We start from the raw sequence: 24,102 nt of genomic DNA, 5'->3' as shown, positions 1-24,102 counted from the left end.
CTAATATTCCGCTCTTTTCTGCTTCCTACCTTTCAAGTAATATATTTCTTAGACCTCACTCTTGGCTTTCGTAGACAACTTTTAAAAATAAATAAAGCACTAAACTGATAATAAATATTCAAGACAATCCATTTCAGAATTAAATAATAATGGTATTTGCATTATATTAAATTTTATCATGTGATGTTTGATTAGTGTTACAAGAGCTAGTTGCCAGACAGATGTGAAAGATTATTGACTTTTTGAATTAAGACCAACTTTGTGGTCACATATTCTAGCACACCAAACATAATCAAATGTTGGTCCAAGGCTGCAACTCTTTGATATCACTACATGGAAAAAACAAAATAGAAAAAAGAAATAAGCAGCTGAAAAAATACATATGGATAATTGAACTGAATTTTCTGTTCTGAATTAGGAAGTTGGTGAATTGAGATTGAGGCAGGAAGTGATAGGACTTGTAAATCTATTGTGGATTATGGGTTATCTGAGATAGAAGAAAAAACCATCTAAATCTCTTCGATCATCTGACAACAGACCCTTTCCAATTACTACCAGCATTTCAAACTGTGCTTTTTCCTGTTTTAGAGAGGTGAGTATACTCTGTGTATTTAGCACAAAATATTTTAGTTAATATAACACTACAGAGCTTTGAAATGCAAGATCCTAAAAGATTTAAAAAATAAACAAATAAAAATAAAAGTATGGCTTGATTCTGTGAAGTTAATCTGCACATTTTTGGTCAGCGATGGCCACAGAGAGTATAAAATGAATTGAATTTACATGTTTAGTGTTAAAAATATATATGCACATGGTCCTGGGGCTGTAACCAGAGCTTCCCTCAAATGTGTTATTCCTGACAAACAGAAGTGAGAGGAGACTCCTGTACTGCTCATCAGTTAATGCAGCTTGTCTGGTAGGACTTGAAATAGATTTGACTTTACTAACAAAATGGTTGGTGCTAGCATTCTAGAGGGCATTTAATCTTATGTTTCCTAGCTTAGAGTTTCAGCTAGGAGAGAGATTCATGCTTTCTAACAGTATTTTGTAAGCAACATAGGACAAAGACAACCAGTAATTCAAATAAATAATTTTGGATTTTAGTAAGATTCAGGTCCACAGAAGTGGTACATTTTTTTAAAAAGGCTGTACCTGGAGTATTACATGTAGTACCATTAAAGCCTCTGGTGATACAAGCAAATTACATAACAATTTCAGCTATAATAAAATGTGTATAATTTTCAAGCTGTGCTAAATTTTTATAGCTATGTCTTCCACTAGGTAGAAAAAAAAACTAATTCTGAATAACAACTTTAAAAAGGAGTAAAAAAAATTCCATCTATTATGACTCCTATCAGTCAGCATACAGATTAATTTCAACACAGAATGATGTCAAGGTCTCAGGTACGTCATCACTGTTTCAGTATGGCTTCATTATAATTAGCAAGAAATAGTGCAATGATAGTACAATGGAAGTGTAGGCAGAAGTACTAACATTGGTTGAATTTAATGCCCTTGAAGACTGCCAACATGGTATTTGCTTAAGAGAGAACATATAGGTAGAAAAAAATTTTTTTTTTCATTAAATACCTATATTCAATATGCACCAGGCATCAGAATTCAAGATGAGCCAGAACTTTCTCTCCTTGGTTATATATAGACAACTGACTGAAAATAACTAAAATCTAGAAAAATATATATCATTAGGTTTTGAATCAAATAATCTCAGAAGCAGTCAGATCAATGGTCTAGCTACTGACATGTCACTGTGATTTATAGTGAACACTGTTGTTTTGAGGAAAGTAGAACATATTCACAGACAACCTTCCCCTTCCTTGTACACTCCACAAATTACCATGAAAATCTCAAAAAACTGGTTATCTGAAAACATTCTTCCAGAAACTTCCTCCTAAATCTTCGAATGTACAGAGGTTACTTTATTTCTCATGTACCCAGGTGCAGAACTCCCTGCAAAACCCTTGCATATTTCTTATTATAAATCCTATATCCTCTAGTGTGTTTAATTCTTTCTGAATGTGAGACTTTTACTTCAATACATTTCTTTACAAAGTAATTTGTCACCTTTCACCTTCAAAATTTATGCTATGAAACAGAATGAGAGGCACTCCTATGTAACTTACAGATTATCTCTGTCACAGCACTGTTTCTTTTCTAAAGGTCACAATTATTTCAGCATCATTTCGTGCAAGAATATTCCCATACTCATCATACTTTGTTTCCCATGTCCTGAAGTTCACAGGTGGCAATGGCACTGTTCCTGCAAATTGTGAGACTACAGTCTGACTCATCATCTTCACATTCCTTTTTCCTTACCATGTGTTTCTCTGCTTGTTCAGGAGGAAAACATGAAGAATTATTCTGAAGTGATGACATCCTAAACCAGAGATCAATTGCATTCACACTTGACAAAATCTTGCTTATGGGAAGAGGTGGGAAGGAAAGGCAGACTGTTAAAAGGGTACTGGAGTGGATTTAATCATTAGATAAGAGGGTTTCTTTACAGCGCCAAGAATCCTTAAGAGTTAAACTGGATACGGTTACCATGGAGCTAAGACTCCCACAGATAAAAAATTACAGCATTTTGAAACATTTGTTGGAAGCACACAGGCAGCAAAATAAATGACACTGCACCTGCTTTCAGGCTTTATTAGGTCACTTAAATTCTACCTGCAAGTGGAAGCTCAAGGGAGGGATTTTTACAGACTTTTATAGGATATTTCAGCCATAGCCTTTCTGATTTAGAAATCTCCACCTGAGAACTGCAGATAAATTTCTTGTGCAATGCAAGACTTAACCATATTAATATAATTACTTATTATCAACAATGGTTCCAAGTAAACTGAGGGGTATGGTTTAACTGTGAATGTTAAAAAAAAACCCAAAAGGCAACAGAACGCTGACTTCAATCTTTCCCCTTCTTTGTTAGGAACTGCATTTCTACTTTTGAATTTGGTAATATGAATGGCGTCCCATGCCTGAAAGAGTCACAGCTATAAAATTTACCTCTCAATAGCTGGGCAAGACACTGGCTTCCGTGAAATGTGTTTGTCTTTTGCCTTAGACCTAGTTAATGCATACTCCAAGACAAGAGGATTTGCCAGATCTAAAGCCATGGTGATAAAGGTATAGTCAAGTTTTCTGGGAAATTATTAGCATAAACTATTCTATAATCTGCAGAAGTAAACTATCACACACTCATGGAGAAGAATAGTATAGCAGTTAGCCCTAGTTCTGCCCCAGTGGCCCCTGATTGCCTGTTCTAGCTTGGCTACAAGTTTTCACTATGTGCACCTTGAGCATAAGTCATTTAACCTTAGGGCTACCTTTGAGCTCCTCTATGCATAAGCAAAAATATTTCACTATCTCACACAGCAAGGATAAGCATATTAAAAAGACTGACATCCCTGTAAGCCAGAGACTTGCTTATATTTTCTTTTAACACTGTACTCTTCATAAACACTCAATGGTCAGGAATGCCCTTCCTGCTACCTGAGGACAGAAATCCAGCTAAGGCTGTAAGCCTGATTTGGAGGGGTTTCGCCTATAGACAATGTTATTCCTAAATTCTTTCTTCTGGCTTGGCACTAAAGACTTTTTTGCCAGCTGATTCTGTCTCAGTGGAGACACTTCCAGAAAAGCCCTGTGCCAGGTACAATATAAAGCTGGGTGAGCCCCCTTCCTGGCAGTGCTCAAGGCCAGGTTGGATGGAGTTTTGGGCAACCTGGTCTAGTGGAGGGTGTCCCTGGCCATGGCAGGGGGGTTGGAACTAGATGATCTTTGAGGTCCCTTCCAACTCAAACCATTCTATGATTCTATGATTCTAAAGACTGTGAGAAGAAACCAGATCAGTCAGTGGTAACAACGTAATCTGCTAGCAGATTGTTCCATCCAAGTTAACTTACCTTTGCCTCTCATGTTATTCATCTCTTATCTATTACCATCACAATGAGAAAGAAAACAGTAAGATGCTATACTGAAAACATGAGATTTTAGAATTATTTATATTTCATATTGAAATACGTATCACAGTTATGAAGCAGCTCAACGGTTCCAGAGAATAATTTGCCAGAGGTGTCATTTTTGTCTTAAGTGAAAACCCTTACACCTCCAGGGTCAGGAACCAGGATTGTTTCTATAAAGAATTAGAAAAATAACAAAGACGAAAACATATACTTTCTCAAACCAAGGGAAAATTTCAACCATTTCAGACTTTCTATCTGTTGTAACAGGTTCTCATGAGAAAAGTCTCTCAATAGGGGGCACTGAAGACAGCCAGAGACAGCAGAGAATGCTCACCGCAAAGTATTTTGGAATCTGAAGGTCTGCAGAAATTCTATCCACATCTTTAAAAAAAAAAAAAAATTAGTTCATAACTAATGGTGAAAAATGACTTTACATCTCAAGAATGTGATTTCAGGCATTTCTCAACAGAATTAGGAAAGTGGTTGTCCTAAAATGGATTCCTATGACACAACATAAGACACATCACAGATTTTCACCTGTGGAATTCTTCTTTCCTATGATGCTATAAAAAAGGATACTCCTGGAATTACTTCTTTCTGAATTAAAATTAAATTTCATGCAAAACTAAAATGTGATACTGAACAGAAATATAACCATCAAAAAGGAATACCCTTAAAAGTATCAAAAGCTGTACGAAGCTCTTCTTTAACTGATGCCAATATATAGACTAGTGACTACCTGAGTACCTGACATTTCATGACTTTCCCTAAAATGTTACAGAGAGTGACTGGAGTAGCATAAGACCACACATTTAACTCAGCATAACCCTGGGAAACACATTGCCCTGCACCTACCAAAACCTTGCCAGAAAATATGTCAGCACGACTTGGGATACCAAACAGGCCAGGGACTGTTCCCAGTAGGCAGTACAGATGAGGTCACCCTGTGGAATTAGTTTAGCTGTATACACATAAGCTGTGCTCTTCCACTTCGCCTCAAGGCTAGAGAATTGACTGTGGCCATTTCATTTACTAGCACAACCCCAGCCTTTGCAGCCTTCAGGAAAGGTTTAAAAGTTTAGCTTGTCTCTTTTTCAGGTTGATCTCTGGGTTGAATTTATATTCTTTAAAATGTGTCAACATGGCCTTGCTATGAAAGGTGAGATAGTCCTGGCCAAGGAAAGTATTATGTTGCTGTCCAAGAAGTGATTGTCACCTATGTTTAAGGGAGACTCAGCCAGCAGGAGTCTCAAGATATAACAAAACTGTGGGGAAACCAAAGATCTAGTCATATGAAAGTAAGCTAAACAAACTCAGGTTACTTATTCCAGAAAAGTCAAACTGGAGAGGGAATAGAATTCTTCTTTATAAATATAGTGATAGGTGACACTGTTAGCACATATGAAAAAAATCTAGAAATATATGAATATATTTAAGCTGAAAAAATGAAGAAAGATTAATAGATTAATGGATTGATACCTTGATAAAAGCAATAGGGGAAAAGATATAATTAGCTTTAAAAAGGAACTTGGGTTCAAAAATTCAGTGACTCAAAAAGTTCTTTGCAGTTCTATGTTCTTGTGATACATAAATAAATGTTTCCACATGAAATGAAAGCAAATGTAAGATTAATCTAAGCAAAGATATTTCAGATGGATGCTGTGTGGTAAAAATAAGGCAGAGACAGTAAACAAACAGAAGGACTGGAAAGTCTCAGTGACTTTAGAAGTCTGAAAAAGAACCTATGAAGATGAACGTTAAGGATTAATGACAGAAGAATTTCAGTGTTCTCAGCAAAGTATCTTTATCTGTTTGTTGCATTCCTTCTGTATTCAAGAAGATGGAGCCTTGCTCATTTTTGAATGTACATTCCACGTTGAAGTTTTTATTTTCCACCAAAAATACCTACTTATCAGTAATTTTCCATCAAGGGCAAGCAAGCTCCTTTTAAGACTCCCAGTTTTGGCAAGCTATACATGTCAAAATGAATAAAAATCCTGCCATTTCTTATAATTTCTTGAATATTTTATGACCTCAAGCAACAAGAGATGGAAGGGCAGTTGTTCTCACTCTGGATTTTACAGCCTCAGGCAGAGCTAAAGGGGAAGAAATTTGTATGAACTGGTGTCTCAGCCTCTCTTTCTTTCCAATCTCTCCTTGCAAATATTCACTATTGATGCATACTCATAGTGACTGAATATAAAGATTCTTTGTCTAGTCAAGTCTACCCCCATACTTCCTTTTTTTTTTTTTTTTTTTTTTAAATCACTGTGGTATTAATATCCTTCTTGTCACACCAAAAAATCCATCTCTGGGATAATTGCACCTTAGTCTTTCTCCTTTTCCTTCTATTCACATTAAATAATTAAGTCTTTTACAACTCATCCCTCCTTTAGCTGCCATCCCTTCAATCAAGAAAATGCCTGTTTCTGATAAATTTTGTGGTACTAATCACAAATGCCCATCTACAAAATATTGAAGTTCAGGTTTGGGGTTTTTTTGTTTTGTGACGTCATCTACCATCTCCCACAGACGGAACTTCCCTGCAGACATAACCCACTGCCTCTTTTCCCTCTTTTCTGTTTTTGTTTGTTGTTATTTTTTTTCTTTATTTAATACTTTCATTTTGGAGTGTGCAACATTTCAGTTATGTTATGATTTAGTCCTTTTCATACTGACCAAAGTCTCATTTTCCTTGTGCTTATCTGCAGCCTGTCCACCCACAGATCAAGGTAAACTCTTTGTATCAGAGAATGCACTGTTTTCTTGTGTTCGTACAGCACCTAGTGACCCTAGCCCTCGTCTGGATGCAACAGTATTAGAAATTTTTAAATCAAAACCACTCAACTATTAAAAAAAAATAGTTGCTTGCCAAGATCATCTATATATTTCTATTCAGGTACTAGACATTATTTTGCTTGCTTACATTAACATCACAGCTTGAAGAAGAACAGCTGCAAACATTAATAGAGTCCTTCAGAGCATATTAATTAGGCTAAACCCTAGTTTTTAATCATGGTTCACTTGAGATGGTTTAAGAGAATTGTCTCAAGTTTGGCCATCATTAGATCACTGGACTGAAATTACTATTGCTCAGTGTAACATAAGGAGAGCCTGTTCTACTTATTTAATGTTGAATCATTTTTTCACAAGCAAATCTTTATATAAACATAGAAATGAAATTTCTGATTAGATTTGATTGTTCAACATATGCATTAGATCTCCCTTTTTGAATCTGCAATCTTTCATGTTCAGCACGTTTGCCTTCCAACTAATTACTATTTAGCAACAGCACACTTTCATCACATGTAACTACCAAGGACTGACCCTTACACACAGCTATAACGTTTTATCAAGTTCTACATATGAAGATTACACTAAACTGCACGTAGCTGAAGCCAAGGCCTGGAGCCAGTGATCCAAACACAGCTAGTAGTCACAAGAGCCATGTAAACTATGCATGTGCTAGACAGAGAGTAACCAGAGTGAACAGCAATTGCTATACATACATAATACTGTAACAGGAGAAGAAATACTTGGGATAACAGGAGAAGAAATACTTGGGAAGAAGCAGGTGTTGCCATTGCTTCAGACCACTATTTTAGGACAGCAGTGCGTCGCTCAACATTGTCTAAGGCAACATTTCTACAAACATTGTCACCTTGTGTATCCCCCCAAAATGCTTACGTGATCAATGCGCAGTTATCCTACAGTCAAACCACTAACCTTAAATCTAATCAGTATGAGAAAGTCCAGAACTCACAGCCATTTAAAGAAACCAAACAATGGTCGTGTGTGCCAAGAACCCTGACTACATAAATCTCTGCAGGAACAAAAGGAGATAGAAGTTATCCTTGAGACGCCATCTCAACCACCAAAGAAAACAGCAGCTGGACAGTGACATGATCTGATAGGGGCTAACTCAGCACTGCTAAAAACTCACTATTTTTGTCACGTTTATACAATATACCTACTTTTCAGTAAATAATAACTGTGTCTTTGCCTCTGTCCTCTGCAGCTGCACTTGAGAGGAATAGCTCAGTGACTTCTATTGCAACAACTGCAAGCTTCAGTTTACTGTGGAAACACCTGGCTCAAGAAAAGATAGGAAAACAGAGTACACAGAAATTGGTATCTGAATCTGGTGTTCTGAAATAGCTAAATTACACAGCTAGCTGATAGGGTGCTACTGTGTGGCAATGGGTGTTGGAGATTTAAGAGATGCACAGAAATAAAGAGGTTGGATATTGTCAACCAATGTTGCCTGGAAATAGCCAGAGGTCAGGATAATCTTCCATCGGCTCCCATGTTATTACTGACTTCTGTTATTACTGCTGCTGGTTTTTTAGATAAACAAACACAGATGTGAAAGATAAAAGTAGTAAATGGATTACAATAAAGTTAGATTGCATGGGCACATGACAAATCTATGTAATGACGTGTTTAATTTTCTAAACAGCACTAGAAACATTCTACCGATGTCACTGATTACATATAACAGAATATTACCACTATCATCTTTTGGTCATCTTTTTTTTTTTTTCCCTTGAAGATTTTGCCCTCCATTTTCTATGTTGTGATGAACACATTTCATGCGTTAGAATGTTGTGATTTATGATTCTAAACGGTGTTCGTATTGGCAAGGATAGGAAAGGTAATGTTACCACTCTAATTGGCAAGTTAAGCCTTATATACAGGCCCTTATTTAGTCAATGATGTTATATAAGCCTAAGGTCAACCTTTAGAGAAGCTGACTTGGGAAGATCCCTGGCAAATAAAAATGAGTAAGTCTATCGAACAAAACCAAACTTCTGTCACAAAATGAAAGTTACATGCTCAGAATGAATCTAGAATCTTCCATACCAAGAAGCTTCCTGAACTTCAGATTAATCACGGAGAGACCATACTTCCCGATTCAGCTTCTCTCAAAGTTGGTGTTTCTTCAATAACAGGACACCAGTGGATACAATTTTACAGCTTATTGTTTGTGCAGCAGTGTGACAAGAAATAGGAAATATACTCTGGTTAGCAGTAAAAGGTCATTAATGACAGCTTCTGTAAACTTATCTGCAGTTAGGCTAGCTACCATGAGTCATCAAATTGTGGCATTTTAAAGCAAAAATGAGCAAAAGCCTGAGCAATAAAAACATTTTCTCTTCTGATAAAATTCTCTTCCTTAATAAAGTAAATTATTTAATATTATCAATATATTTTCATAAGTGGAAAGTTTAAATGCAGGTGATAACCTACTTTTTTCCTCCTTGAGGAAACTCATTATTGTGTAACAAATTAGCAATTAGAATGTATTTTATACTGGGAGAAAAATCTGGCTGTTTAAGCAATGTTTACAACGAATGATATACAATACCAAGTTCTTCTTTTAGACCTCACCATTTGTTTGTGTCTAGCTGGTTTAGTAGCTGTTATATGCTGCTTATAACTTTCACAATCATATCAGCATACCATACAGTGCAGTTAATTTTGTGCATAGAGAAGATCAGGTGTAAAATGCGTAACTGAAACAATTCTGAAACTCAGGCTGATTTGTGTGAGTAAAGCAAAACAGTTCTTCATCAAGCCAAGTTTGGTATAGTAAGCTCTGACTATTTCACACATTAAATTGGAGTAACAATGGGACAATGCTCACATCACTGGGAAGAACATAATCCCACATCCTATACCCTTCTCCAGTAACACCATTATATTCACTTCTATGAAAAAAACTTTGGCTAGTAATTTTGTCTTTCCAGTGCTGCATAAAATTGTTGCTTCAAAACCATAAGGGGGGAAGAAAGTCCCATAGTAGTTGCTGAATTTTCCTTCGCTTGTAAAATGCATCATTAAAAAAAAAATGCATTATTAAAAAAAAAAATGCATCATTAAAAAACATCATTATTATTCAAAAAATACATCCACGTGTTCATTAAGATAAACATGAGAAAAAAAAATGTTATGGTTTTGATTAGACACAAATTCAGAGATAATCCTAAAATCTAAATATTCTGCATTCATATTACCTGATACAATATGAGATGGAATGTCACTTCATTGTACAGGTGGAAAGATTTTGGATCTGTAGAAGATCCAAAATGTTACCTTATTTCCATTTTATGGAAGCAATCTTTAAAAGTTTATGGATATCCTGAGCAAACCCACAATACACACAGTAAATGAATCATGAATGAAACCAAACACCTAAAGCAAACATCAATAATGAGCATTTCCAGTGACTGATGAAAGGGATTCTTATTGATTGACAGAACTTCTTTAGAGGGTTCTAACAGCAGAAGGTTCACTAAAACTGCTAGATTTCAGTTTAACAAGGCTTAATTGGAACTTTTATAATAATCATCAATGATTACTGATTCCAGTGACAATACCTATCCATCTAGAATCAAGCTTTTGTTTAAGTGTTAGTACTGAGGTACTTAGTATTCAAGCACACATCTATTTTACCCACTCACAAGATGGAGTTACCTTAAAGACGAGGCCAATTTAATATTCCCTAAGACAATCACTTGAGGTCCAGTAGAGTAAGCAGAGAAAACCTGATGTTTTTGAAAACTTTGAGCTCTGATTTTTTGTTACATTGTGTTAAAAAAAAACCACAAACAAACCAAAAATTAAAAAAATGCATCTAACTTCTGAGTTGAAACATCTGGGTAATTCAGCCATCAAAAGTGCTAGTCACTACCAGCCACTCCCTGTAACTTTACATATACCAGATTACCTACAACTATTTCCAGGCATGTTAATAAAGTAACTAAAATAAATGAAGATAATGAAGGCTGATTACCACATTATTCAGGCAGGACTATTTCCAAGAGACCTGCAAAACCTTACTAAGAAAGCAAGCAAGGACTCAAATTCAGTCTACAGCAACTCACAACTCTTATAGAAAAGGTTTAGGGTCTGCAAATGAGAAAGTTAACATTGTTCTATGCATTTTAAAAACCTCACTCCTTACTAATTCTAATGTATATAAATAGCACACAAAGGAAAAAATGCAAAGTTTTAAATGAAGGTTTGGAAAACATTATTAATACAATCGCTGTTAAATTCCCAGAGATAGTGACAGATCAGGAAATCAAATCTTATTAATCCCTATTAGCACTTTTTCCTGTGATGGTCAACATCATCAACATTTTGGGGCCACTCCTGTTTGGTATCTCTATCAATGACCTGGATGAGGGGATCGAGTGCACCCTCAGTAAGTTTGCAGATGACACCAAGTTGGCAGTGTTGATCTGCTCGAGGGTAGGAAGGCTCTGCAGAGGGATCTGGACAGGCTGGATCAATGGGCTGAGGCCAGCTGTATGGGGTTTAACAAGGCCGAGTGCTGGATCCCGCAATTGGGTCACAACAACCCCATGCAACGCTACAGGCTTGGGGAAGAGTGGCTGGAAAGCTGCCCAGCAGAAAAAGACCTGGGGGCGCTGGTCGACAGCCAGCTGAATGTGAGCCAGCAGTGTGTCCAGGTGGCCCAGAAGGCCAACAGCATCCTGGCTTGTATCAGGAATAGCGTGGCCAGCAGGAGTACGGATGCGATCGTGTCCCTGTACTCAGCACTGGTGAAGGCCGCACCTCAAATACTGTGTTCAGGTTTGGGCCCCTCACTACAAGAAAGACATTGAGGTGCTGGAGCATGTCTGAAGAAGGGCAACAAAGATGTTGAAGGGTCTGGAGCACGGGTCTTATAAGGAGCAGCTGAGGGAACTGGAGTTGTTTAGCCTGGAGAAAAGGAGGCTGAGGGGAGACCTTATCGCTCTCTACAACTACCTGAAAGGAGGTTGTAGTGAGGTGGGTGTCAGTCTCTTCTCCCAAGTAACAAGTGATCGTACAAGAGGAAATGGCCTCAAGTTGTGCCAGGGGAGATTTAGATTGGATACTAGGAAAATTTTCTTCACCAAAAGGGTTATCAAGCACTGGAACAGGCTGCCCAGGGAAATGGTTGAGTTGCCATCCCTGGAGAGATTTAAATGACGTGTAGATGTGGTGCTTAGGGACATGGCTTACTGGTGGACTTGGCCATGCTAGGCTAACAGTTGGACTTGATGATCTTAAAGGTCTTTTCCAACCAAAACATTTCTATGATTCTACGTACACAACAAAATATCTTTTGTCCTGTGAATGTTCTTCACGAAAAGGCTACCTGGTAAAAACAAATGCAGGCATGACTTGCACAATCAGATTGAGCTCTTCCAAATTCTAAAGTCTATCTTTCCTAGCTTTGGCTACATAGGAACTATAAAGTTTATTGATTTTGATCTTTTGGAAAATGCAACAGAATTGGATATGCGTTGTAGAATCGGGTTATGGTAGTAGCATGGAGTATAATACTGACAATTTTGGGGGGGGGTATTTATTTATTTATTTTTTTAATCAAAATGTTAACTGACTGTGCACTGACTGTATCTACATTTCTATACATTATCAAACAGCTTCTGAATTCTACCAACTATTGACATTAATTATCTTTAATACATACCAGGTGTATAGGTCTTCTGGGCATTTTCCATATACAGAAAAGATGAGACAGTGAAGACAATGAAGTTCAGAGGGAGTCTTGGGAGATGGCCTTAAGCATTTTAGTGAAACATCAGAGGCATTTTAGTATATATTCTAAGCTTGATGATCCTTGTACTCCCATTTGTACATGGTACTGCTGATGCAATTTGAAAGCATGTTAAATCTTCAGTGTTTTAAATTAGTTCTGCATCTGCTAAACAGCTGTTTCAAGTCTCTGATTTGAAATTCTATTGTTTGTACAAATAATTTGTCAAGGATTTTATTTAAGTTGCAGCTCTTTTGTATTACATTGTTATTGAAAAGAATTCAAGTTGTTGCAATTGTGTCAAGGGAAGTTGGTTTTCTAGTACAAGGTATCGGAGCACCTGGTTGAGTGCTGAAGAACCTGAAAAGCTCAAGATTGACGGAGATGTTTGTTATGGACTAAAAACAGCTCAGGTGGGTGCTGACTACTCGTCTTACTGAGGAACTAGCACTTGCTTATTTGGATAAAAGCTCAGTAGAAGGAACAAACCTGATGTTACTGCTGAATCCTTCACCTTATGTTGCTTTTCTCTCTGCCATTGGTTCTACGGACTGAAGCTGCCGCTCCTCACCATAGACATGAGGTGCCAGAAGAGGAAACTGGAAAAGAGAGGTTTCCTGATCCACAGACCGGCCAGCAGCTCCCATTTACAGCTGAACCATATCTGTTAAGACTGAGGGTTGACTGACAGTAGGTGCACAATGGCTGACAAACACATGTATGTATGCATCATACTGCAGGTGAGACACTAACAAAAGCAGATCTGGGCGGGGGGGGTGGTGGTGGTGTGGAGTGGGAAATCCATTTTCCTGTAGGTTTTTATAATTCCTATGCATATCTCAATCTTGAACTACTTTACACACACTCTGAGGATGTCACATATTTGCCAATTGTGCTTCAGAATGTAACTGTAATTTTCAGAAAAGAAGTTTCCAAAAGTTACCCAAGCAAATTAAGTATTTAGGAGGAAAGTATCTTCTGCAATCAGAACAACATACATTCTTTTTAAGTAATGTCTGGTACACAATTTTAAATCTTCCAGCACCAAAACCACTACGTCCTACTGTGTTGGGTTTGCGTAGCAAGGTTTTGGTAGCGGGGGGGAGGCTACAGGGGTGGCTTCTGTGAGAAGCTGCTAGAGGCTTCCCCTGTGTCTGATAGAGCCAATGCCAGCCGGCTCCAAGAGGGACCCGCTGCTGGCCAAGGCCAAGCCCATCAGCACCTCTGTGATAACATATTTAAGAAAGACAAAAACAGTTAGAGAGAGCTTTTGCAGCCGGAGAGAGGAGGGAGAAGATGTAAGAAACTCTGCAGACACCAAGGTCAGTGAAGAAGGAGGGGGAGGAGGTGCTCCAGGCACCAGAGCAGAGATCCCCCTGCAGCCCATGGTGAAGACCATGGTGAAGCAGGCTGTCCCCCTGCAGCCCATGGAGGGAGGATGAGGGGGCGTAGCAATTCCACCTGCAGCCCGTGGAGGACCCCACACCAGAGCAGGTGGAGGCACCCGAAGGAGGCTGTGGCCCCGTGGGAAGCCCGTGTTGGAGCAAGCTCCTGGCAGGACCTGTGGACCCGTGGAGAGAGGAGCCCACGCCAGAGCAGGTTTGCTGGCAGCACTTGTGACGCCGTGGGGGACCCACGCTGGAGCAGTTTGCTCCTGAAGGTCTGCACCCCGTGGGAGAGACCCACGCTGGAGCAGTTCGTGAAGGACTGTAGCCCGTGGGAGAGACTCACGTTGGAGAAGTTCGTGAAGGACTGTCTCCTGTGAGAGGGACACTCCATGCTGGAGCAGGGGAACGATGAGAGGAGTCCTCCCCCTGAGGATGAAGAAGCGGCAGAAACAACGTGTGATGACCTGACCGTAACCCCCATTCCCCGTCCCCTTGTGCCGCTGAGGGGGGCGGAGGTTGAAGCCAGGAGCGAAGTTGAGCCCGGGAAGATGGGAGGGGTGGGGGGAGGTGTTTTAAGATTTGATTTTATTTCTCATTCCTCTACTCTGTTTTGCTTAGTAATAAATTAGATGAATTCCCTCTCTAAGTTCGGTCTGTTTTGCTCATGACAATAATTAGAGAACGATCTCTCCCTGTCCTTATCTCGACCCACAAGCTTTTCTTTATACCTTTTCTCCCCTGTCTAGAGAAGGAGGGGAGTGATAGAGTGGCTCTGGTGGGCACCTGGCCTCCAGCCAGGGCCAACCCACCACACCTACTAATTCATAGACATAAGGAATGATCTGGTGAGTTTTTAATGATATTAAAGACAGAATGTTAAATTTAAAATTTCTATATTGAGCAAATAAACCAAAATATTCATTGAGGCATACATTAATGCCTCATGTTTTCTTTCTGAATCTCTTAAAGTATATTTATGTTAGCAATTGTTTTCTTAAATTGAGACGATAAGTATAGAGGTCTGTGCTTATTACATATCTGCACAGTTACTATGTGCTATTTAGGAAAATATGTTTTTCATGAATGAAGTCAAGAATTACATGACTTTAAACTAGTGTCCTGTGATTTAATTCAATATATTCTAAATAACTGCGTGCCAAATTTATTTTTCTTCTCCTCCTTGCCCATAACTCTGTTTTAATTTTTGGAATCTGTGTCTAATGCACCTGGCAGCATTTGGCTGTGTGGTCACAGCACTGCCATGGGAACTGAGAAAGAAGCAATATTCACAGCTGGATTTCAATATGAATCATACCCAGTTAGCATGGCAAGGGATTAGAAAAAAGGCACAGAGATCAGGCAACCCACTTGCTGCATTCTATAAAACGTGGGAACACCACTAGCAAACTCACTGTTTATTACTGATGATATTAATCCCCCTTCAGACACCAAAAAGCAGAGCTTGAGCAGAAGACAAATCGCCACAACAGCCACTAGTAGGACTAGGGGGAAGTAGGGGAAAGTATGCTTGGAGCATTAATTTAGGATTATTGTATGCTCACAAATCCCATCAAAAAGGCTTTTAACTCACTAGCACTCTAAGGTGAGACTGAAGAGTTTTGCTTGATTGCAACAAATTTGATGTTATTTCAGCAGACCTGCATTGACACTGATACCCAAAAAAATAAAACTGAAAAGGAAAAAAAGAAAAAAGGAAAAGAAACTGACAAGGAGTTAGTTAGATCTATCCTAGGAGTTAAATCCATCACGACTACATGCATATATACTATATATCCCATATATATATATCTCCCATATATATCATATGACATATGTATACATATATATCATACATATATGTACTATCATTACATATAATACAATATGCAATGTTGTACAACTCATCTCTGAACATTACTGCTCTACGTCCTTGTAGGGAAAACTAGGTTTACGGTCTATTCTATAGATCCATGCTAAGCAAAATGTAAGAAAGATGTCAGGGAAACAGACCGAACACTGTACCATCTCTGACAACAACCTGTAACGTCAGAACCTACAGAAATGTGTCCCTAAGTCAACTACCTTCCATTTGATAGAGAGAAATCAGCCTTATTTCTGACTAATCATCATGCAATTCTTCATTGTCCACCTGGTATGTCTTCAAAAACTCTGTTTGCCTTTTCTCCTTTCTGCTCCCCTTTACCTGATACATTCTTTCAATACACTACTGCCTAGCAAATGCATTTTCCACAGAGCATTTATTAAAGGTTGTTGGTTTTATTTTTCCTCATGACACCAGTAAATCTACTTCATAATTGTTTCTGTAGTTAGAATGTAAAAATGACTACGTAACAACATGCTGAATATCATTTCACTGCCTTTTCATATTCCCTTCCTCTGTCACCTTTCCTCCTGTTTTAGTTGCAAGATTTTGGCTGCATAAACATTCCCCTCACTCTGTATTTGTACCAAAAGTACAAATCTGGTCAGGGAACAGACCCCAGGATCCTAACTCAGAGAATGAGAAAGACCCAAGTATATCAAGACAAATCATGTGAAGTTCTATGAAATTATAATGCAGTTGTGGCTATATTAGTTACCCCTCTTTTCCTTAATAGCAGCTATAAAATGCCAATCATTAAATAAACTTCAAACAACTTTCATTATATTAAACATACCAAACTACTTAAGTGTTTCCCTTTTCATCTAAACATGGTGCAATTTTCCCAAAGAATTATTCCTTAACAGGAGCCTGAAATACTCATTTAAATGAGATGATTTCACTCCAAAAGAGAAATTGTTACAAATTAATTTAATAACTCTGATATAGACATCAAGCCACTACGCCAGTGTGTCCAGAGCTAACAACCAGACACACTATACAGTCTGAAGGCATGACTGTTGTATTCATAGTACGGTAGAGCACTTGCTTAAAATTCTGCTGTGAAAAGGGGTTTCAACTAATTGCTGAAGATCTTACCTTTATTTCAACAAAAATAAACACTCACAGCATACTACAGCATATGATATGCTGGAAAATTTGTCATATTGTAAATCTATCTTATAACATTTCCCAGATCTTCAGCAAGGAAATAGTCCTAGGCAAAGAATGAGCGTAAGCCATCTGTTTCGCGTATAGTGACAAACTGCGCAAACCTATTCACAAAGTTGAGAACACATGCAGGGAGTAAAAGTGGCAGTTCAATGGGTGAAAATAAACAAAGCAACATTATTTATAAAGAAGGACGCTACAAATTCTAAGAAACTTAACTCAGGATAAATTCATAAAATTAGGAATGATTTCATTTCCATGGTAGAAACCGAAGGATAATAAGGCAAGAAGAGTGATTGAAAGTAGCTATAGTGGTGATAGCCTGAAGTTTAAGAAGCAAAAAGAAATCTATTTGAAGGATGTTTTTAAATGGAGTGGAAGAGACAGGATGGAGTTTTTGCTTGTTGTACAATTTTTGTTCTTCTTCTTAGAAGACTTAGAAGTATGGACTGCTATGCAACTGTTAAAAATTGTGGCAATATGCTCAGAAGGGGAGATTTAATGCACAGAGATAAATAGATACACAGATACATAAACATTTAATTAAAAAATCACTTCAGCTGCTAATACACACTGGTTCTCAGAAGCACCTCAAGTTTTAGGTAACATTATTCTTCCCTTCTTTTTACCCTGTTCCTAAAAGGAATTGACTGACTAATGGGCAACTACTGTATCATGAATTGCAGTACCTTTCAGTGACAACAGACAAAATGTCCTAATTAATGTGAAAACAATACCTCAGAACACACTCAGCTGTTCAAGCAGCACGCAGAACCTGCACCAGCTCCCTTAAAAGGGGCTTCAGGAAAATTCCACTGATTTGATCTTAAGGCGTTCCTTAGTCATTGTGACTTTTACTATATATACATTTCTATATTGCTTTTATATAATCTCGTACACAACTCACTGAGAACAATTTCTGTATTTTCCCAGTTTTTAATTAACCATTGCTAAAATCTTCTCCCTAGAAATATCTTCCATTATTGTCCAACATTTGTCCGATATATTTGTTTGCAAGTATTTATCTGGTGAGTATTATATAGCGGATATTCATACTTCACTGAATCACGCCACAGAGATTTGTGCTACAGAATATCAGCATGGAGTTAGTAGCATAACTATTAGATATTAATTTTGACTATTACAGAAGAATTATTTTAATATTTCCACTTGACACATTCTTTGTTATGTCACTAGGGTTACACCACTAGAGACACAGATTTGATAAAACAACACATATATGGTTTTAGGCCATGCTAATCCTTGGTAAAATAAAGTGCTTTAGTACAACTCTTAAAATAATAAAAAAGGCATGATATAAACACTTTTTATATTTGTATTAGGCAACAGTAAAAATGATTGAAAAAAAAGAAAATCTAACTCATACTATACCTGACAGTTCATACTGTAAAACTGAGATAAATTTCCCATCTCATCTGTAACACCTGCACAGTAGAGGAGCTTATTTTCAAGCAATATAGATAGGAAAGTGTATCTGCATATAAATGCGTATGAGCCACCCAATCGTTTTGATTCTGAGCAGCAAATTAACACACAAATGATCAAAAACATACCTGACAAAAATCTCTAAACTCATTATGTAAATTTACATTCATAAACTAGACCTTGAAAAAAAATTAAATCAAATAGTCTATTCTAGGTCTTTGTAACAACAGTACTTTGCTACTAAGTATAGCAGATGATAACTACATTCAGTCTATGACAGAAAACAATTTCCCACTCCTCTCTGTAAATTTTTAGATAGCGATTGGAGAGGTTTATCAGAACACTTACAATTAGGTCATTGAGACAAGCTGTTAAAAGAGCAAAAGTCAAAGAAGAATCAATTGTTAAGGCCTTTGTCATTCAGAGAAATGACGAATTTGTACCAGTTGGGGAAAGTTGTGCGTACACAGACACACGAACAAAGGCATACACACACTAATACCTACACACACCAACACACACACACTGTTCAGTTCCATGGAAAACAAGGGAAAATTTTCTTGACTAACATGTTATGAGACATCTCAAAAAAAAAAAAAAAGGTATTAAAATAAGTGGAAACACTTTTCATTAATATGATGAATTTCAGGGAAAATAACAAAGCAATACACCTACTAACTAATGTTACCACCATACTTTGGACTCTAAGATGGCAAGCAACTTCCACATGCTTCATTACACGTACATTTGAACTGTTCCTGTGCTTTGGGCAGGGGTGTGACTGGTTTCTCGCCCCCCCCCCCCCCCCAATAATGTTCTCTGTTAGCAAGTGATTATATAGGCATTTCCAATGGAGTAAGACAAAAGCTATCTGCTCCAAGGCATCACCTCATATTTGATTAACTTGGCAGCAGTGGGAATGACAGAGAATTTGGGAATAATTTCCAGAGAGGAGAGGACTTTGTCAATTTGTCAGGAAAGTCTCGAAGGAGAATGCTTTACACTCACTCATCCACACCGCCAAGGGCAACAGGGTTCCCTCTATATCTCTCAGCAAGTTATCTCAAACCAGCCCAGGTTAACATACATGTTTCTCATGTATTCATATCTTAGGAAGCGGTAACAAGCAAATGATAAGGGGAAGGCATCTAAAGAACAATCACTACCAGGGCAGGAAACTAAGAGATAGCAGTATTGCGTATTACACACATGTAACAAGTGCTTTGCTTCTCCCTTCCATATGCGACATGCAAGTAGGCACACATACATTGAATATCCAGAATCAAATCCAGATGAAAGCCACCAACTAGAAAACTAGAGAAACAATTCCAATTATTACAGAAACAAAATATCAAATATTTCATAGTAAAGACACAGCAGCAGGATAGCAGTATAAGAAAAACGCTGTGTATTTATATAGTTATTTATATTCATACTGAACTTACAAGTCAGGGAAAAATTAAGAAAGGAAATTACACTGTATTAGTAACACCTTCCTTTAAATGCTGTCATTGCATATAAAGACTTCACACAAGAACTGGCACTACAAGTGAGTACTGAAGACATACTACTACTACAACAATGATGACAATCAAAGTGTTCTTGTCCCCTCCTCTCTAGAACTTGTTCTTTGTCACTCCTATTGCTGCTAAATTAATCAAATATGAGGAATGTCTTGGAACAGAAAGTGACAGTGAAAAGCTTTCCATCAAAGTTTATAAACATGCCCACAAGTCTGCTACTCCCTAGAAACAAATACAGGTATCATCCTTACGTACCACTGAGCTTCTAGCCCTTCTATATGAGCAGAGAGCCTAAAAATTATGCACAAAACTATACAATAACATAGATCCAGAAGAAAAAACCCCACATCCTAATGAATAAAAAAGTGGGGGTCAAATCGAAAGTTTCCCTTTAAGAAAACAAAGATTAATTTTACTAGACTTTTAAGAGTTAATTCTCTTGCTCTTTCAAAAAAATACTGTAGGATATTTTAGATCAAAAGAGATCTAATCTTATTTTATACCTCACCAAGAAAAAGTTACCTCTCAGAGCCTAAAACATTCTAGAGCACTTCTGTCTACACAGTCAGAAATAAGAATGTGGAGATGAACAATTTCAAAGGAAGATTCAGCTACACAAGCCTGGGAAACACTCATTAGCAATCCAAATTCCCAGAAAACATTTTGATCTGGAGATGATCCTGATTGATCAATAATTTCACTGGAAGACTTCTAAAGGGCTACTGTGCTTCATGTTTGTATGTACAGTGTTTAGGCAGTAATAAAAGCTGTAAGTAATAAGTACTGAACGCTTATATCACAGTAGCACTCAGTATCTAATTAACGGTTCCTTTCTTAGTGTATTGCAAAACAATTGATCCCTTCTCCATAAAGGTGAAGGAAGTTATAATGGTGGCAGCAGTAACTGATATGATTGTTCACAGCAAGGAGAAGCTGTGTCCAGCTTCTAGTCCATTTTCTTCCCTGTAAAATATTTCCTCACACCAAGTAGAAGGAACACTTCTGCATAGTCTCACTTTTGCTGTTTTCATTTTTGGCCTCCACCTCTATGTAGTGCTTTATTTTACCCATTGGAAAGAAGTGCAATAGAGTTCTACTAACATGAGAATGGGTCACAGCAGCAGAAATTGCCGTCTCATGTAGCGCACACAGGCTATCCATGAATATGCAAAGCTTCTCACTTAATCACTGAGGAAGACTGCTCAGTCAAGGCAACTCTTAGAAAGTGAAGTAACATAGATACTTCTAAAAAATGGAGGGAAAGGATGTTGGAAAGGGATACTTCATTGTGGTTATCCATTTCCCTCCCCCCATGAAATTCTCCCAGGCTTAAAAGTGCTAATGATACTTCATCACACCTAAACAATTTACATAAGCAGCAGCAGCAGCCATCACCACTCTCCAACATTCAATTCCCAGAAATAAATATTCCCAGCCTCCCAGAAATCAGCCTTGTAATTTCCTACTCCGGGCACTTAGCATGTTTTATTTTAGAGACTTATCCTTTTAAAGTTGTATCAAGTCTAGAGGAGACTGTTTCTGGAACATTATTTGTGAAGTAAAGATAGTATGGAAAGAGGAGGGAATACACAGACCAATAGCAGTTTTTTCATGCTAGTTACACAACAACACACTCTTAGTCATGCAGGGTAAAAATGATGAGAGACACAAGATGACACATGAAAAGGATCTTATCCTCTTCCCAAAAATTAATGCATGAACACTACTTGCTTAAAAGTCCAAATTGGTTGTCACTCTAGATTTGTGTAAAGCTTTAGGAAAGAATGGTGTGAGGGCTCTTTATAGAAAATTACACCAAGTGAAGGCTATTTCACTAATTAACACCCTTTCCCAAAGAAATCCTTATCTCCTTTTAAAATAAGCTTCTTTTAAGCAGAGAAAAGACCCCAAATATTTGCAGAGCCCTGACTTCAACATCTGTTGGTATTCCCTACACACAAGTGTGCTTCTGTGTGCGTGTTTATCAGAAGAGGTCATCAAGGGCTTGCTCGGTTTATTCATCATTTTAAGGTTCTCCTATTTGCAAAGCTTCTGTTAATGTCAGTGAAATCTAACCTAGACAGAAGTTTCAGAGGTCAGATATTTGGCAAGCTACATTTAGAAACCCAAGTACAAAGTTGACGAGGACGCTTCAAACACAGGGGATTACAGCGGAAATAGGTCTCCTTATACCAAACTGGCTATTGAGCAGATTCAAGAAAGAACACACTGAGACCGCCTGATGCTATTAAAGCTCATATTCTTGCTTTATTTTTTTCTACTGACTAAATCAATTCTCCCCTTTGGCAAAGCCCAGCACAGAAATAACACTTTATTTTTAATACCACAGAAAAGGAATAGACATGAGACATAAAATCATGTACTACATGACCTATAAAAAGCAGATACTTACAGTTCGTAGGAACTGTATTTCATCTTCCCCTCCTTCACCCCCTTCAGCCATGGCTCTTGAGGAGTCAGCTCTGCTGAGACTCTGATCGCCTCCACCGGCAGCTCACTGCGCTCGCTACAGCTCCTCTTCTCCTATCAGTATTAGCATATAGCTAATCCACAGCCATATAGGGAGCTCAGCTAACTCCACTGCACTGCAGACTGTCAGTCAACCCCCTCACTGCCAGAGCCAACTGCGCTGCTTTCCCAGCTCATAGCAAGCAATTCTTTTCCTTTTCTCTCTACCCTAGAGGCAAAAAACCCCCAATCCTACTGTTAAGGTATTGCAGGAAGCATTCTATGTATCACTAGGTGCTGATTCCACCCACCCCCACCCCCCCACCCCCGATACTGTCTGGTCAAAACAGCAATAGTGGTGAAGTGTTAATGAAAGCAGAGCTTGCGCTTCCATCTTCACAGATTAGGGTACCCAAATTTGCACTGAAATGTATCAAATTCAGCAATTCTGAACCTACTGATTTCTGCAGCAGAAGGATGTAAATCAGATGATCGCAGGACAAGCTGATTTTGACAGCAGATATTTTCAGCTCGCTTACAATAACTTCCGTTTCTTGCTTCTCTGCCTAAGCAGCTGCAAATCTGATTTCCAAGATGACTTAATAATCTGAACCTACTATGTGTAGTTATTTGTGCTATCCTTTTACATTGTATTTATGCCTATATCCTAAGGGCTGCAAGGTTTTTATTTGTACCTTTTCAGAACTGTACCTGAATATCTATAGAGGATGGTACAAATTTACCTCAAAAACCTATAAACCACAGTTTTGTTAACATAAAACTTAAAATAACTTTAAATTTTAGTTAAATAATGAAGAAATTTGTAATTAATGAAAATTGCTAGTTATTACTTCAATATTAGCAAATGAGCAAGGAAAAAAAAAACCAACTATAGAACAGAATTTACTTAAGTCAAGGGTGGAAAAGAGAAAGGACACAAGGAAACAGAAGAGAGCACCGTGGAGGCTCTAGCCACCCAATTCATTATATGATCTTGCATTTTGTGGTAAGGCTGCAACCACAGCCTACCCATACATTCCACCCCTGAGAAGCATTACCCAAACTTTGCGCTGTCCATATTTACATCAATGCATACCCTCACAGAGTACCATATGTATACAGTCTTCTTCTCAGTAAAAGTACGTTTTTGTTTTACAAATGAGAAACATAGGCATGAGGGTAAGGGAAGAATAACTTTCTTAGGGTCACAAGGACAAGTGTAGCACAGTGAAAACTGAAACTAGATTCTCTGTGTCCACAAGCTAATATGTTTATACACAACTGTCCTCTGGACATGGAAGCTAACGTAAACTGCCCTTCCCTGCCCTCTCCCCCCCCCCAATAATATTATTCTGATTTTTCATTAATTAAAATAAACATAAGCACAAGACAAACAATGAGATGCCCAATAGTTTCTCTCTTTGAAGGGCAAAATGTTTTGAAAAATGTTTTATTTCACTCCCTCTTACTACCCTGAGAAACTCTGTCCAAAACATGACAATCCCAGTACTCAGCCACAGGCAATCTCAGGCCAAAAGCAGCTCAGCAGCCTGTAGCTGGAGCAGTCGCACGGGCTGGCCCTGCCAGCCCATCCGCTCCCCTGCACCCATCCCATAGTTGTTGTCTGTTGCTGTGAGCAAGAACAAGATAGCTTTGTGCAAGGCAAAGGCAATGTGGCAGAAAAATA

General features: G+C 38.1%; 1 protein-coding gene across 1 annotated transcript in view; it reads right to left on the bottom strand.

The window, feature by feature from the left end:
* RYR3 (ryanodine receptor 3) overlaps positions 1–22,909 on the bottom strand; it is a 247,414-nt gene extending 224,505 nt beyond the window's left edge. Inside the window, exon 1 of the mRNA XM_075754124.1 lies at positions 22,360–22,909. Within this exon, the coding sequence (XP_075610239.1) occupies positions 22,360–22,410 (51 nt within the window). The 5' untranslated portion in view covers positions 22,411–22,909. The remainder of the gene's footprint in view (positions 1–22,359) is intronic.
* Positions 22,910–24,102: the final 1,193 nt, after the last annotated feature.

Source organism: Balearica regulorum, chromosome 5 (genome assembly GCF_011004875.1).
Source record: "Balearica regulorum gibbericeps isolate bBalReg1 chromosome 5, bBalReg1.pri, whole genome shotgun sequence".
Lineage (NCBI taxonomy): Eukaryota > Metazoa > Chordata > Aves > Gruiformes > Gruidae > Balearica > Balearica regulorum.
Note: the sequence above shows the minus strand (reverse complement) of the source record. Positions and strands in the feature narration are given on the sequence as shown.